The sequence below is a fragment of the Moesziomyces antarcticus genome, assembly GCF_000747765.1.
Source record: "Moesziomyces antarcticus DNA, scaffold: scaffold_v10001, strain JCM 10317, whole genome shotgun sequence".
NCBI classification, from domain to species: domain Eukaryota; kingdom Fungi; phylum Basidiomycota; class Ustilaginomycetes; order Ustilaginales; family Ustilaginaceae; genus Moesziomyces; species Moesziomyces antarcticus.
In genome coordinates, this window is record NW_014639009.1 from 1,022,913 (window position 1) to 1,037,290 (window position 14,378).

Here is a 14,378-nt window from a genome sequence, read left to right on the forward strand (position 1 = left end):
CCGCTGCCCTGGCTCTTTGCCTTTTCGGACGTCCATCTCCGTCACGTCGTCTAACTCCGCCCAGCTCTGACCTGACCTGCCCTGCCTTGCAACTGCATCCATCTTCCACTCACCATTGTCCTCGCTCTCGTCCTCTCTCTCTCTTTCTCTCTCTCTCTTAGACACTCTCGCACTTTGCCTCGACTTTCTCGCTACATCAACCCCAAGCCGCCGCCGTTGTTGCCGCTGCCCGGTATCGCAATACCAGGATATCCACTCGTCGCCCAAGCTTGGCCCTCTTCGATTCGGCGCCCTTCATCCCTACCTCATTTCCATCACCGCCCTTGGCTAATTTCGACCTCCGCCTTTGCTCGCCCACCTACCGCACCCGGCTCCCCTTCCCCATTGCCCGCCCCCTCTCTCTCTCTCTCTCTTCCCTTGTTGATTTGCCGCCGCCGCTCGCTTGCCGCTTGCTTGCCCGCAGCTCGCCTCTCGCAGTCGTTCGACTCAATCGAGCTTCCATCCATCCGCATCGTCAGCGTTCTCGACCGCCACCCCACCGATCATCCCCACCTTTGGTTCTCGTCATCCGCCATCCGCCATCCTCCATCCTCGCTAGGTGACCCCACCATATCCACTCCATCCGCCACCATCACACCACTCTGCGCACGCATCCATCCGTTCATCAACTGTTTCTACCGAGTCCGGATACGCTCGCTCGTTCGCCAAGCACCTTGGATGACTTGACGTCGCACAGCGGCCCTCTTTCTCTAAACTACCACAACTCGAGTCTCTCCGGCCAAGCCGGTTGCATCATGGCAGGCCCGCTCTCTACTCGTCCCATAAGCAGCGTCCGTGATCACCAGACGTCCCCACAACCGCCCTCTTCCAACGGCACCCCTTACCTCAAACACGACAAGCTCGCAGCCGACCCTTCGCCCCGCATTCACGCCATCCTCGGCACCCCCAGCGACCGCTCCGCTCCTACCCTCTCCTCCGACGACCGTCACAGCTCGCCCTTGGTTCCATCCGCACGCTCGTCCGAATACTCATTCGACCGAACCTCCACCTCGAGCTTCGGCCACCGTTCCGTCAGCACCGCAGCCACTTCATCCGCCTCCCACGACCCGGATCGCCTGCCTCCCATCGCCGCGCTCGACTTTCCCAAGTCGGATCGCTTCACCCACCCTTCTTCCGCCTGGTCGCAATCCCATCCCACCATGCACAGCGCCGTAGAGCCTGCCGACCCCTCGGCCCCTCGTCGAGGTGCTTCGCCGCCTCCACCCTCGATACGCCGTCCCACATCGCCCGCAGGTCGCATCTCCAACCACTCTGCCGAGTGGGATATGCGTTCGGATCGTGGCAGCCCCCTTGTCGGTGCTCGCCGTCCTGGCGTGCCGGCGCCTGCATCCTCCGCCTCGGCTTCCGCAGCTCCAGCCGGAGCCGTCCACTCGGCCTACGGCCGCGACTTTGCCAGGAGCCCGCTGCCCTCGTACCGCGACGACCGCGACTTTGGCAGAAGCCCCGTCACCTCGCATCGCGATTCCGCATATCGTGACCAGCCGCACGCTGCGCATCGAGAGCTCTCGCCGCCACTCAACCTGCCGCTTAAGCGCAAGGTCAGCATCTCGTCCGACGCCGGCAGCAGACGGCCCGATGCCGATCGCATGGTCGACCGCGGCACTTGGAGCCGCGCCGACTATCCAGCGCATTCGGCCTATCCGGACACCGGCTACTATCGCAGCCGCGATCGTGCCGAGTCGCCAGATCGCACGTACAGCAGCAGCTACTCTCGCGACGCCGCCTACTCGGCACGTCACATTGACCAGCGCATCGACGACAAACACTACTCGCCCCGCCACGCACATCCCGCCTCGCCGTCCTCGTCGCGCATCGCCTATCGCGGGTACGACGCCGCCCCACCAGCCGCCAGCCAGTACCACTCTCGCAGAATCAGCGGCCGCTACAGCCCCTCGCCACGCTCACCATCCTATGCACCTCGTCAGGCGATCGTCGCCCCGCCAGCTGGCGCCGCACCTTCGCCCCATGACCCGTACTCGCGCAGCGCACCCCACTCTTCCTACGCACGCCGATCACCGCCCCCCTTTGCCTCGGATCCACGCCCTCAGCTGCCGCCGCTCTCGTCTCGCGCTCCTGCGCCATCGCGCTATGCCGATCCACGCGCCCGCTACACGCCTCCGATTGAAGCGGCGCACGCCGAGCGCCTCAGTCCTACGCCCGAGCCGCATGCCTACTCGGAGCCCTTTTACCCGGACCGCCGTCTCTATTTTGCGCGCGAACGCATTCAGGACCCGGAGATGGACGACTACTACCACGGACCCGTTGGCGCCGCCGGCTCTCGCGGCCGCTATGCCGACTACGCCTACGACCCGTACGGCTCGCCGCACGCTGCGTCCTACGCTGGACATGTGGGCAAGCCAGGTAACGGTGCTGCGCCCATGCCCATCCCTTCGCCCGGTATGGCGCCAATGGCAGCGCATCCGGGCGCGAGGCACCACGACGGCCGCCTGCCGTATGCCAGCCCGTACGGACCGGGCGATTACATGGGTCATGACCCGCGCGACATGCACGCCCACGCCGGCATGGGTCGACCGGGCGGTGCGATGGGCCGGCCGATGATGGCCATGCCTGCTACGCACGTGCCGCCGGGACCGTCGGCGGGGATTGCGCCGCCGCCGCGTCGACGCGGCAAGCTGCCCAAGCCGGTGACGGATCTGCTCAAGTCGTGGTTACTCGAGCATGCCAGCCACCCCTACCCGACCGAGGACGAGAAGCGCTCGCTGTGCAGCATGACGGGCCTCACGCTCTCGCAGGTGTCCAATTGGTTCATCAATGCGCGCCGCCGCATTTTGCTGCCCACCGGCGCTAATGGTAGTCCGGGCGGCACCACCGCCGCGCAGGTCAAGGCGGCGTTCAGTGCCGACAGCCCGAGCCCGCCGCCGCACGAGGCGTGAAATATCTGCGCACACGCAGTGACACATTCGCATCGATAGCATCCGTGATCGTCATAATTGCAAGCTTAATGTATTTTTTCACTGATGATTGCGGCCGAGCGTGAGAAAAGGGCGAAACGGGCGGTTGTGAGCAGTGAGTTTGTGAGCCAATAGCGGAAGATTGGTGCATGGCTGAAGTTGGCTTGGTGATGCGTGGGTGCGGCGAGTGGTGGCACATACTGTCAATGCTGAAGAGATGCTGGGGGGACGAGTCAGGGATGAGGCGGGTAGGTGTTCTTTGAGGATATGATTGGGGTATGGAGATGGTGGTGGGGATTGAGGTGGTTTTGGCGCGGAGCTGTGTTGTTTGGCGGAGCACGCAGGCAATGCGCATTTCCGTGTGCTTTCACAATGTTCGTATGCTGCCATGATGCCGTATGCTATTGCAAGCACACATGCTGTTACCCAGATCGAGATACGACGGTACAAAGTCGTATGGTGTGCTGTTGCACGCTGTCATCATGTCATGCGCTGTGACGCTGGAACGCTGGAACGATGTCTACGATGTTGCGTTGTCAAACCATGTCACGCAAAGTTGCACACTGGCATTCGCTGTCAGACGCTGTTGATGCTGCATAGAATGCCATTACGCTGGCGCAAATTCACGATGGTACGATGGTGCGATGTTGCGCCGTGACGATGGTACGATGTCTAGGCTGGTTTCTGCTGTCGGACCATGTGATACGACGTATATCGTGTCATACGCTGTCATACACCGTCAGACGTTGTCATGCCATGCCACACGCGTCACGCACGATCATACGGTGTGAAATGATGTTACCCTGTTTCGCCGGGGCGATGGTGAGATGCCGCGCTGTCACGATGTCACACGATGTCTTACGACGTCACAAGCTGTTCACGTCGCTGGTACACGCTTTGACGCTAACGTACGCTGTTGGGCGGGTCACGCACGGCCACGTTGCAATGACGACTCGAAGCGATGCCGAACCAGATACCCACTCCCTCGTCTCGTGTGTATTGCTGTCCGTCGGCTGCACTCGTATCGCCAGTACGTGTGCGCACTGCAAGTGCAACGAAAGCTACCCGAGGGAGACTCCACCTGGCTGCAGTGCAAAGTACGCAAACTGGGGGAATGAGGATGTGCAAAAAGGATGCCCCCAGCAGCCAGCGCATGCTTTTCTCAGCGGCTCTTATCGGTCGTCCGGTCCTGAGGCCCAGAACGCTGATAGTGCTGCATCACCGTGCGTACGTACGGAGCGTCGGACTGGGGCATAAGCCAAAGATACGCAACAGCATCTTTCCAATCCCAAACGCAACGGACAACACCGCAGCGCAGCCACAGCACGACGATGCCGGGGGCCACTGCCAACTGAGGACCCCTGCACGGGCACACACACGCACACTCACGCAGCCGTCACATCGGAGAAAGATCAACACTGCGTCACTTCCGCCGAGGCCGTCACACGGCTGTGTATGAGCTTCAGTCGACTCCTGGCTCGATAAGAGCCTCTGCCGTACTCTGGATCAAACACACGGCTCTCTCGCCCACCCACACCACTCGCCAAATCAAACGACGCGCGCATCGGCACCGGGGTATCATGGGATCTATTCGTTTCTACACCACCGCGTCTAGCCAGATGTGTATCGTGTCTGAGCGGGATTACTTGGCCGGCGCCCGCGGGCCAAAGTTGATCGAAAACGGATTGAGCATGTCCTTCTTCTTTGCCAAAAACGCCGGCATGGCGGCAGCGGCCACCTGAGCTGCTGCTGCTGCAGGAGCTGCGGCGGGGGCGGCGGGGGCGGCGGCAGGGGCGGCGGCAGGTGCAGGTGCGGCGGCAGGTGCAGGTGCGGGTGCAGGTGTGACTGCCGCCGGAGCAGGCGCAGGCGCACTCGCCGCAACCGCCTGCTTGAGCGCCGCCTTGACAGCCTTCTTCTGTGCACGCAGCGAGTCGACGCCCGCTGCAGCATTAGGCGCAGCTGCCGGAGCGGGGGCGGGCGCGGGCGCGGGGATGGGCGAAATATGCGCGGGCGCGTGCGCCGGCATGTGCATCGGCATCGGCATGATCTGCGGCATGGGCATCGACATCGGCGGCGCAAACCCCACCGGCGGACTCGCCGGAAACGCGCCCGGCACATTGTACCCAATCGGCATGGGCCCCCCACTGTGCAGATGCCGACTCTTGATGCTCCACAGATCGGCGATCTCAAACTCGAGATGCCGCTTGGCCTCGCGGATCTTGCCCACGTCCTCAAACATGCCGCTCACCTCCTTGTGCAGCAGCCGCTTGAACTCCTCGGCGTGCATCTGCACGTTGCTCCGCAGCATGTCGCGACTCGCCGCGTTGACCGCCTCCACCAGCTTGGCGTTCTGCTCGCTCGTCGTCTTGAGCAGGTCGCTCGTCATCTGTCGCAGCGCCGCATCCGCCGCCTGCGCCGACTTGACCTCCGTCTCCTTCTGCGCGTTGATCGCCGCAACCAGCGACTCGATCGCCGTCTTCGGGTCCAGCTCTTTTTGCTTCTGCTCCTCTGCAGCTTTGTCCGCCGCAATGCGGCTGTACAGCAGGTCCACCAGCTCCGCCTTTTCGCGCTCCTTGTCCGAAAGCAGCGACCGCTGCCGCTCTTCCTCCGCCTGCTTGCGCTCCGCTTCGCGCTGCTGCGCCTCGGTCTGCTTCTTCTTTTCCTCCTCTTTAGTCGAAAGCAGATGCTTGAGGATCTCTTCGACCGCCAGCGCGAGCGCAGATGTGGTGGGACCACTGCCGCTCTCCACTTCCTCCTCCTTGGCCTTGACCTTGTCCGCCACTGCAACCACACGCGCCGGCACGGGCGTCTGCATCTTGACCACCCCGTCGTCGTTGTCGTCGTCCGCGTCTGCGCCGCCCTTGCCGATCGTCGGCTCGTCGCCCACCGCAAACCGCGTGCGGTACGGCGACGGAGTCGGCATGAGCGTGTCGCCGTCCAGGTGGCCGCCGCCGTCGCTCGCAGTGTCGTCGCTCTCGGGCTCGGGCGCCTTACTCTCGACGTAGCGCGTCAGCTCAATGATCGCCTGTGTTCCGTAGCCTGCTTCGGCCGCCTCGCGCACCAGCCCAGCGATCCGCACGTTGTCCTCGCTGTCCGCGGCGTCTTTGAGCGCCTGCAGCGTGGTCGCCGGAAGCGGCAGCTGGCTGTCGATCTCCGGGTTGCCCGTCGCTTCCGCCGGCAGCGGGTCTTCGGGCTTGCCCGCCGCGCGCTGCATCATCTTGAAGCGCTCCCACTCGCGCAGGGCCTGCCTGATCAGCAGCGCTCCACTGGCGGCAGCGGCCGCCTTGGCCGCCTTGGACTTGAAGCTGCTCTTGACGCCGCCGTCGGCATCGTCCGGCTGGTACCACGACTTGTCGCCCTCGTCGGCTGATGGCGACGCGCTTCGGCGTTCGTTCCACTTGCGTGTGCCCGCGGGGCGCTTGCGTGCCGGCGATGTCGGTGCATTGGCGCTGTCGCCCATGAGCAGGATGGGCGCTAGCATGCCTCGCTCCGTGACCGCAGGCACGGCACCCGTCGAGCCCGGCCGGAGCAGCGTCGGCGGCTGTACCTGGCCTGCATGCTGATTCGGTCCAACTGCTCCAGCCTTGTCTTGCAGACTCGCAGCCGACCCAGAAGCAGGCAGTGGACGTCCCTCCTTGAGCGCCTTGAGCTCGTCGTGCAGCTGCGTCACGCCGCTGGCGAGCGTGCGCCATTCCTTGGAGCGGTCGACGACATCGCGCTCGAGCCACGCGTTGAGCTCGTTGAGGTAGCGCGAGATCTCGGTCTGCTGCTGAAGCTGAGTCTGTCTCGCCAGCTCGCTCTGCTTGAGCGCCTGCAGGATCGTCGCCAGCTCGCCGTTGGTGCTGCCGACCGCCGAGCCTCCTGTCGCGCTTGCGGCATAGCCCACGCCGGGCGTTGGCGGCGGGCCGTCGAACTTTGCCTCGGGCCCAGCGGCCGCCGATGCCATGGATAGCCCGAGACCGTCGGGCTGCTTGCCCATGCTGTCGGTCTCCTTGGGATCCGCAACGATATCTCCGACCGCCCAGCGCACGCTCGGCGTCGGCGGCATCGGCTTGTCGACGTTGGGCATATCGACCGTGACAGAGCTCGTCGAGGCCTGCGCATCCATACCTGCCGCGACCTTGGGCGTGTACCAGCCGCCGAGCTGCGCGCCGGGCATCGACGCGCCACTTGCGGCTTGCTGTTGCGCGCGCCGGCGGCGGATCTCGGCCTCCATGTCGAGCGAGCCGTAGCTCGGCTCGGCCTTGACCATGACGGGGCGCGGCGTCGCCTGGGTGGATCCAGGGTCGCCGAGCATGCGGAAGTTCTGCGCAGGCGCGCGGCCCCCAATACCCATGTGTGTGGTGGCCCTCGACGCGGGTCGGCTGCCGATCGACTGGGCATCCCAGACCGAGTTAGGCGGGGGCGAAGGCACGCCCCGCTCAGACGACCAGCTGCGCGGTGGGACGCGGCTCATCACCGAAGCGTTGTCCATGTCGCTCGTCGACACACTCGCCGGAATGCTCGCGCCGGATGCCACGCGATGCGGCAAGGTCGCCGAGAAGCGTCTTCTGGGATCAATGTCCACATCGATGGGCGTGCCGGGATGGCCGACTGCGCCGGCAGGCGCACTGCCGCCACGCACCATATCGGACGACACGTTTCGCATCGTATAGTCCGCATGGATCGCCTCGTGGCGTCCGTCCCGGCCGTGCTTTGCGCGGTCCTCCATGGACTTGATGAGCTCCTCACCACGCAGCTCGACGGGCATGCGGTCCCACTCGTCCATCAGCGCCGGGTCGCGCGACTCGATCGCCGCGCGCACGAGCGCCTGCGACCTTGGTGTCATGTTGACGTCCTCGGAGACATGCATCTTGCGCAGCAGCTTGGCCAGCACGCCCTCCATGCGCGCCAGCTCGGCATCTTCGCCGTCGTGCGCGGTGAGCATGGTCGCCGACTCGCTCTTGGCGCGCTTGTGCATCACGGGGCTCGCCACGACGTTGGTGACCAGATCGAGCACCTTGTCGAGCTTCTCCTGCATGGCTGCGAGTTCAGAGTCCCTGGCGGACCTGGCGGTAGCCTTGCTCTCTCCGCCCAGCGAGCTCGTCGAGCTCTTCCTCCTGGCGGAACGGTGCGAGCCGCTCGTCGAGCCTTTCTTCTGAAGGTCCGAGACGACCTGCTGGAAGCCGCGGATCTGGTCCTCGAGCTCCTTCTCGCGGCTGAGCCGCTCCTTTTGCTGCTCTTCGAGATACTCGAGCAACTTGCCCACGTCGCGCGAGCTGATACTGCCGCTAGACACGAGCGAGAGCGCGCTCTTGGCCGCCGGCGACTTGACCGAGCCTGTGCCGATGGCGCGCGCAACGATTTCGTCGAGCTTGCTGCGGTTGTTGCTGCGCACCGAGGCATTGATGCGCGTGCTCTGGGCTTGCGACTGCGTCTCTTCGATGACCGTGCCGAGGCGATGGCGACTACCCGCGGGCGAGGCATTGAAGAGCGCATCCGAGCCGTTGGCGCCCTCGGCCGACCCAGCAAGGACGCTGTCACGTAGCAACTGAGCTGGCGTGCGCGAAGCTGCAGCACCACCTGACTCCTCTGCAGCGTCCTTGGCCGCATCCGTAGCCTCGTTGTCGTCGCCTTTCTTGCGAGTGCTGCGCTTGCGCTCCGCGCCGGAAACGTTGCTCTTGATCGTTCCATACTCGCTCCGCGCGGGACGCTGCGAAGCCGAATCGCTCGGATCCAGGTCCGACACCTTGTCCAGACGCGACCAATTGAACACTGCCTCGCTGACGGGCGTTCGTGGTCCGAATTCGTCAACCAAGCTGCCTTGCGAGCGCGCCGACTCGTAGCCGTCCATGTCCGGAGACGACGCCGGAGAGATCTCTTCGCCTGCATCGTTGGCCGCAGTTTTGTTGGAAGCGTCCGCAGGCGCTGTCTGGTCCGCTGCCGAAGGTCTCACAGATCCTTCCAACGCCGACGCAGCGGTGCTCTTGTCTTCGCCATACGAAGCTGGAGTCGAATGGATGACGTCCGAAGGCGGATTGACGAGTGTAGGTGTCTTGGGCGTGAGGTCGTGCACATAGCCGGTGCTGAGATCCAGGGGCGGCCGTTGCCAGCTGCGCACCTTGGCGCGAATGGGACTGGCAGAGCTCCTGATCGGGACCGCCGCTGTCGTCCTTGTGCCGGGAGACTGCGAGCTCGGAGTGCTGCTCGAGGTGGCTAGCTTGGAAGCCTGGCCGAGTGCAACCAGCGCGGGCGCTGGTCTCGGTTCCTTGGGCGGCAGTGGCGGTGGTGGCGATGCGGCGCCTGCCAGCGCCTCTCCAAAGCTCGGATGCATGTCCTTGGACGTGAGCTCGGACGAGAGTTCGCTTTTCCAGATGGACCCGATGCGGTCGATGGCTTCCTCGTTGCTCGTTGACGCAGGCTTCTTTGGCGTTCCAGCCACGCCGGCACCGAGCGAAGAAAGAAGCGGCCTCGAAGGGCTCGCATCTGCCATGGGCCTGCCTTTGGCCTTTGGCGACGAGCTAGACCTAGGCAGGGCATCGTGGCCCGAGTTGGCGGTTGCCGACTCGTGCATGCTGTCGGCCTTGGGGCTCCTCGTGCCTGTGACATCCCATACGGCGCTGACCCACTGCACACGTTCCTTGGCGGTGTCGGCGGCGAGCCTCTCGACGCCATCGTCAAAGATGAGCTGGAAGGGGCTGATCTGGCCGAGCCCCTGTCTGCGTGCGGATGCGGCACCAATGTCGGAAGTGCTGCTCGGGTGGTCGGGACTGGGAACCGAGTGCACCTCGCGGCACGCCCTCAGATCCAGCACGACGTTCTCCCTTCCGCCGCCGCTGGGGATCCAGCTCATAGCCACGGCCGAGGGCAGGAGCACCGCCTTGACGCGCAGCCAACGTGGGTTGGGGTCGTGCACGTTAAAGTAGTAGAGCACGCCAGCACGGATGGGCTTGGTGCCCGGCTGCTCGCCCGACATCTGGATGGCGGTGGTGCTGGTGAGCGGCAGGTTACCCTCCTCCTTCTTGCGGCGGTACGAGGCGGTGGTGCCCTGCGTGGCAGCACTGGCAGTGCTGACGTTGTCGTCCTGGTCGGATTTGGCGCTGTGCCTTCGCTCTGCCAAGAAGCTAGGCGCGAGCGTCTGACCACTGGAACCAGGTGCACGCCCATCTCCCGGTCCGCCTGTAGTGGGCTTGCCAGACAGGACACCCATAAAGCCGATGACGCTGTTGCGGAAGGCGCCCTTCCTGCTCAAGCTGCCGGCGTTGGTGCCAATCGAGCCGGTTCTCTCGTGCGATGCAGCGCCGGACCGGCCGCCGATCGGGTTTGGTCTGGGTGGAGAGGAGACCGTTCCATCTCCGAGTACGTTTCCGTTGATGTCGCTTGGGGTGGACTGGGAGCGTGTGTGCTGCGAAGCGACGCCAAGCGAGCGGAATCGGCCACTGGCGCTCCTTGTCTCACTCAAGACGCTTTCGGGTGCTGCGTTCTCGTCGGCACCATCGTCGTCGTTATCGTCTGCAAAGCTGGCGTCATCGCCTCCGCCTCCCACACCGACGAGACCGGCACGTCTTGCACGGAACCGGCCGGCCTCGTATCGCTGCGCGCGCAATTTGGTCGCCACGGGAGAAGCCTCTTCCGCACCCAGCTCGGACGCTGCGGGTGAAGCTGCGAGGCCGAGGTTGGATCTGGAGATGGAAATCGCGAGCGGTGCGGGACGCTTGGGCGTGTTTTTGAGGCTGCTGGTAGCCGAGGGCGTGCACTTTGTGGGCGAGAGCCGGCTGCGCGAGATGGACTGCGATAGATCGGAAGGCGAGTTCGTGCCCGAAGTGCTCTCGAACATCTTGATGAGATCCTTTGCCTTGGTCGGTGATGAGGGGATGGAGAGCTTCTCAGGACTCGAGGGTATGGAGCTGGTCAGGCGCTGCTCGAACTCTTTGGTAGCTGCGGCGACCGAGGTGGCGGAGGCGGTGTCGCCGCTTGTGGCTGGTCTGGATGGTGAGTCTGATGTTGGTGCAGCTGCGCCGGTCAAGGGAAGTGCAGAGGAAGCAGCCTTGGAGATGATGCCTCTGAGCGCAGCCAGCGAACTGGAGACCGAGCCGACATGGGAAAGCGGGCGAGCTCCAGCGACCCACGATGACGACGCTGGCGCCTCCGTATCTGCTGCATTCTCTGTAGACGCGGGGGCGGGGTCTTCGGCGATGGCCTCTTTTTGCAGACTGTTCTCCGAGGTGCGGAAGGCCTCTGCGCCGGAAAAGATGCTGGTGGCCTCTGTAAAGTCGGTCTGATTCCTTCGCAGCTTGGGCATGATGCTGCTGGGGCGCAGAGTGTCCGAGAGGCGCTCCTCGTCCTCTTCGACCTCGCTCGGAGTGACGACGGGCTCGAGCGCGTACATGTCCCTCGCTGCCTGGGATTGGTGCGACTGGGTGTGGTGCTTGTTGGGAGCGAGCGAGTTGGCGGACCAGGGCGTGGGCGATGTGACGTCCTGAGAAGTGGAAGGAGTGTCTGGCATGTTGCCAGGCCTGCTCCAGAGACTGGTGGCGTGTGCTGACGAGCCGAGAAGGCTGCTGTCCATGGGCGAGATGGGCAGATGCGAGTGTGTGGAAGCATTGGTGCCGCGCCTGGGGAAAACGTTGGAGCTGGCGGATGCGGGTGGCGAAGCAAGGTGCACCTCGGGCTGCGGCACGGGTACGCGGGAGATGCGCTTGAAGCCAGAGTTGGCCGCATTCGACCTGACATCCGAAGTGGAAGCGGATGCACCTCGCTGGTAGAAGGAAGCGGAGGAGGTCTGGCTTGCGCGGATCGGTTCTGCATCGGCGGTGGAGACGGTATCGAGGAAAGCCATGGTCTTTGGGGACAGGGCGGAGCGACTGTGTGGGACGGGCGAGAGCGAGGCGGGCTTGCCTACGTTGGAATCCAGGAGCTCTCGCTGGCGGATGGCCGCCCGGACACCTGCAGCGGGCGAGGATGTGCCGGCGAGGAAGGGGGAGCGGAAGTCCTGGCTGTACTCGGAGGCGGGGCTGTCGAACTTTGTTGTTGTGGCAAAGGATCGTGACCTGGCGAGAGTGCCTGGGGTGGCAGTGTGGTACGGCGTGGGCGGGACGGGGGCGGATACTGCGCTGCCGACGCCGGAAGCGGAGTCGAGCATGTCGAGCACGGCGCGCTCTGCGGGGTCGATCTGGTTGGTGGAGCGATCGTGCGCGATGGATGCGTCGACATTGTCGTCCTCTTCTGACTGGATGCGCGGAGAGTCTGCGGCGGACCAAGGATTGCGGAGTCGCGAGACGGTGCGAAGCTGAGCAGAGGCGGATGGCGCTGGGATGGCAGGGGTAAAGGTGCCGCGGGGCGCCTCGTCGAGGTTGCGAACGACGAGAGGCGAGTGGGTGTCTGCAGCGTCAGGATTGGGTCGACGGTTGGCGATCGAGGGCAGCGGGGAGGCGAGGTCCATGAGGAGGGCGCCATTGTCGCGATGGCGGGTGACGGAGGTGTTGTGGAGGTCGGGAGTGGAGCGAGAAGCGGCGCTGAGGTGGGACGAGTAGATGCTGGCTGACCTGCCGCCTGCGGAGGGACGTCGCTGCAGACCCGAGTCGATGGTGTAGATGCGTGGGGATGTGGTGGAGGGAGGGTCGTCGTGGGAGAGGACGAGAGCGCTGACGGGTGCGGGTGAGGGGCGGGAAGCGTCGGAGAGTGCGCGTGAGCGAGCCTGTGCTGCTGTCTCGAGGTGATGTGAGCCGGGGGCAGCCTGATTCAAGAGGCTGTTGACCCATTTGCGGGGGCTGTTGGCCTTGGATGGCGAGGAAGCTGAGGGAGAAGCTGCGTCGTTGTGGGTAAAGCTTGAAGTGCTTCCGACTCTTGGACGTGGGAACTTGCGGAAGACGTTGGTGACTTTGTTTGAATTGCCGCCGATGGCCGAGGCGCCGATGTCCAAGCTGGAGGTGGACTTGTTGATGAAGTTGCTCAGACGGCCTGGGATGTCGAGGGAGGTGCGACTTGCGCTTTTGGTGATTGGCGGCATAAGACTGGATGTCGAGGCTTGGGACGGGAGCTGGCGAAGATCGGAGAAGGAGGCGGAGGAGATGCCCCCTCCCATGTAGGGCTGCGCTGGTGGAGGTTGATTAGCATTGTTGTTGTTGCTGGAAGATGGATTGCGCTTTGCGTCGAGCTGGTCCTTGACCTGTTTCCAGCGCTTCATGGTGGCTGAGTCCGAGTTGGTGGGGATGGAAGAAGGGAGGGATGTGTTGAGCTGGCCCACTTGCAAGGGCGATCAGCTTGGGTATGGTGGAGAGAAGGGGCAAGGGGGGTTGGTGGTTGCACGCGAAGATGTGGATGGCGGGGCAGGGACAGCGGTGGAAGCGAGGTGGTGAGGTGGACTGCGCTGATTCGGCTCGGTGCTGCTGCTGCTTGGGTATCGAGATGGGCTGTGCGAGCGTGTGGCAGCGACTTGCGTGGTCGAGGCGTGGTCGAGGCGTGGTCGAGGCGTGGTCGAGGCGTGGTCGAGGCGTGGTCGAGGGTTGGTGCTGCGATGTTGATGCGGTAAGGCGGAAGGGCGGAAGGGCAGCAGCGTGTGGCAGTGAAGACTGCGATGGGAATGAGGTAGAGGATGGTGGCGGATGGACGAGGTGGAGCGATCGACGTGCGATATAGCTCGAGGAGCACGTCTGTGTGTGTGTGTGGACACTTAGCGTGCGGGGAGGAGGGCAGCGTGCAGCGATGTGCATTGCGCCTTTTTCTTTTTGTCGACCAGTCACCCTCGCTCTCTCGCTCTCTCAGCTTGGTGATGGCCACTGCATCTGCGCTCGTCTTTCCAAGCGGCGCTCGGATCGGGCTGCCATTACGCTCTTTCCATAGGGAACACCGTGCTGTGAGCTGCTCTCCGTTATTGTTGCTGCGCAGCCGGCTCTTCCGCTCCGAAAAGCCCATCGCCTTGTGAGTGCAGCTCGAGCTTGATAACAACGCATTGTTGAAGACCGACCAACGCAGGCGGCGCACATGGCCGGTGTGTGTGGAGGCGGCGGTCGAAAAAACTTGCGTGCATATGCATGCGCCTGCAACGCACATCCTTTTTCATCAGTCCAACACGCAACTCCAAAAGGCTCGCAGGGTTCCAGTCTCTGTCTCACTCGCCACTCCCCTTGCACGCGCGTGTCGCCAACAAATCGCAAAAACAAAACAAGTCGCTAGGAGATGAAAATGAAGACGAAAATGAAGGCTCCAAAAAGGCAAACCACAACGCAGCAAGGGCAAGGTGAAGATGGTCGGGCGGAGGAGTTTGCGTCTGAGTTGAAGGATATATGGGCGGGATGCAAAGCGGATCGACATGGCGGAGAAGACAGGGTCGGGACGCTGATCTGTGCATTGCAGCCAGGGTTGTTGACGTTGCTTTTTGCACGTCGCACGTCTGGCTCGACTCAACGCAAGGCACACTCGCGACCG

General features: G+C 63.8%; 2 protein-coding genes across 2 annotated transcripts; one reads left to right on the forward strand and one right to left on the reverse strand.

Moving 5' to 3' along the window:
* Positions 1–794: 794 nt before the first annotated feature.
* Positions 795–2,954, forward strand: PAN0_001c0371 (uncharacterized protein; the record flags this gene model as incomplete). The annotated part of the gene is made up of 1 exon (XM_014803988.1): positions 795–2,954. One exon carries the CDS (start codon positions 795–797, stop codon positions 2,952–2,954), a length of 2,160 nt encoding a protein of 719 aa, XP_014659474.1.
* A 1,660-nt stretch (positions 2,955–4,614) lies between these two features.
* Positions 4,615–13,936, reverse strand: PAN0_001d0372 (uncharacterized protein; the record flags this gene model as incomplete). The annotated part of the gene is made up of 3 exons (XM_014803989.1): positions 4,615–13,188; positions 13,260–13,603; positions 13,918–13,936. 3 exons carry the CDS (start codon positions 13,934–13,936, stop codon positions 4,615–4,617), a joined length of 8,937 nt encoding a protein of 2,978 aa, XP_014659475.1.
* Between the last annotated feature and the right edge of the window lie 442 nt (positions 13,937–14,378).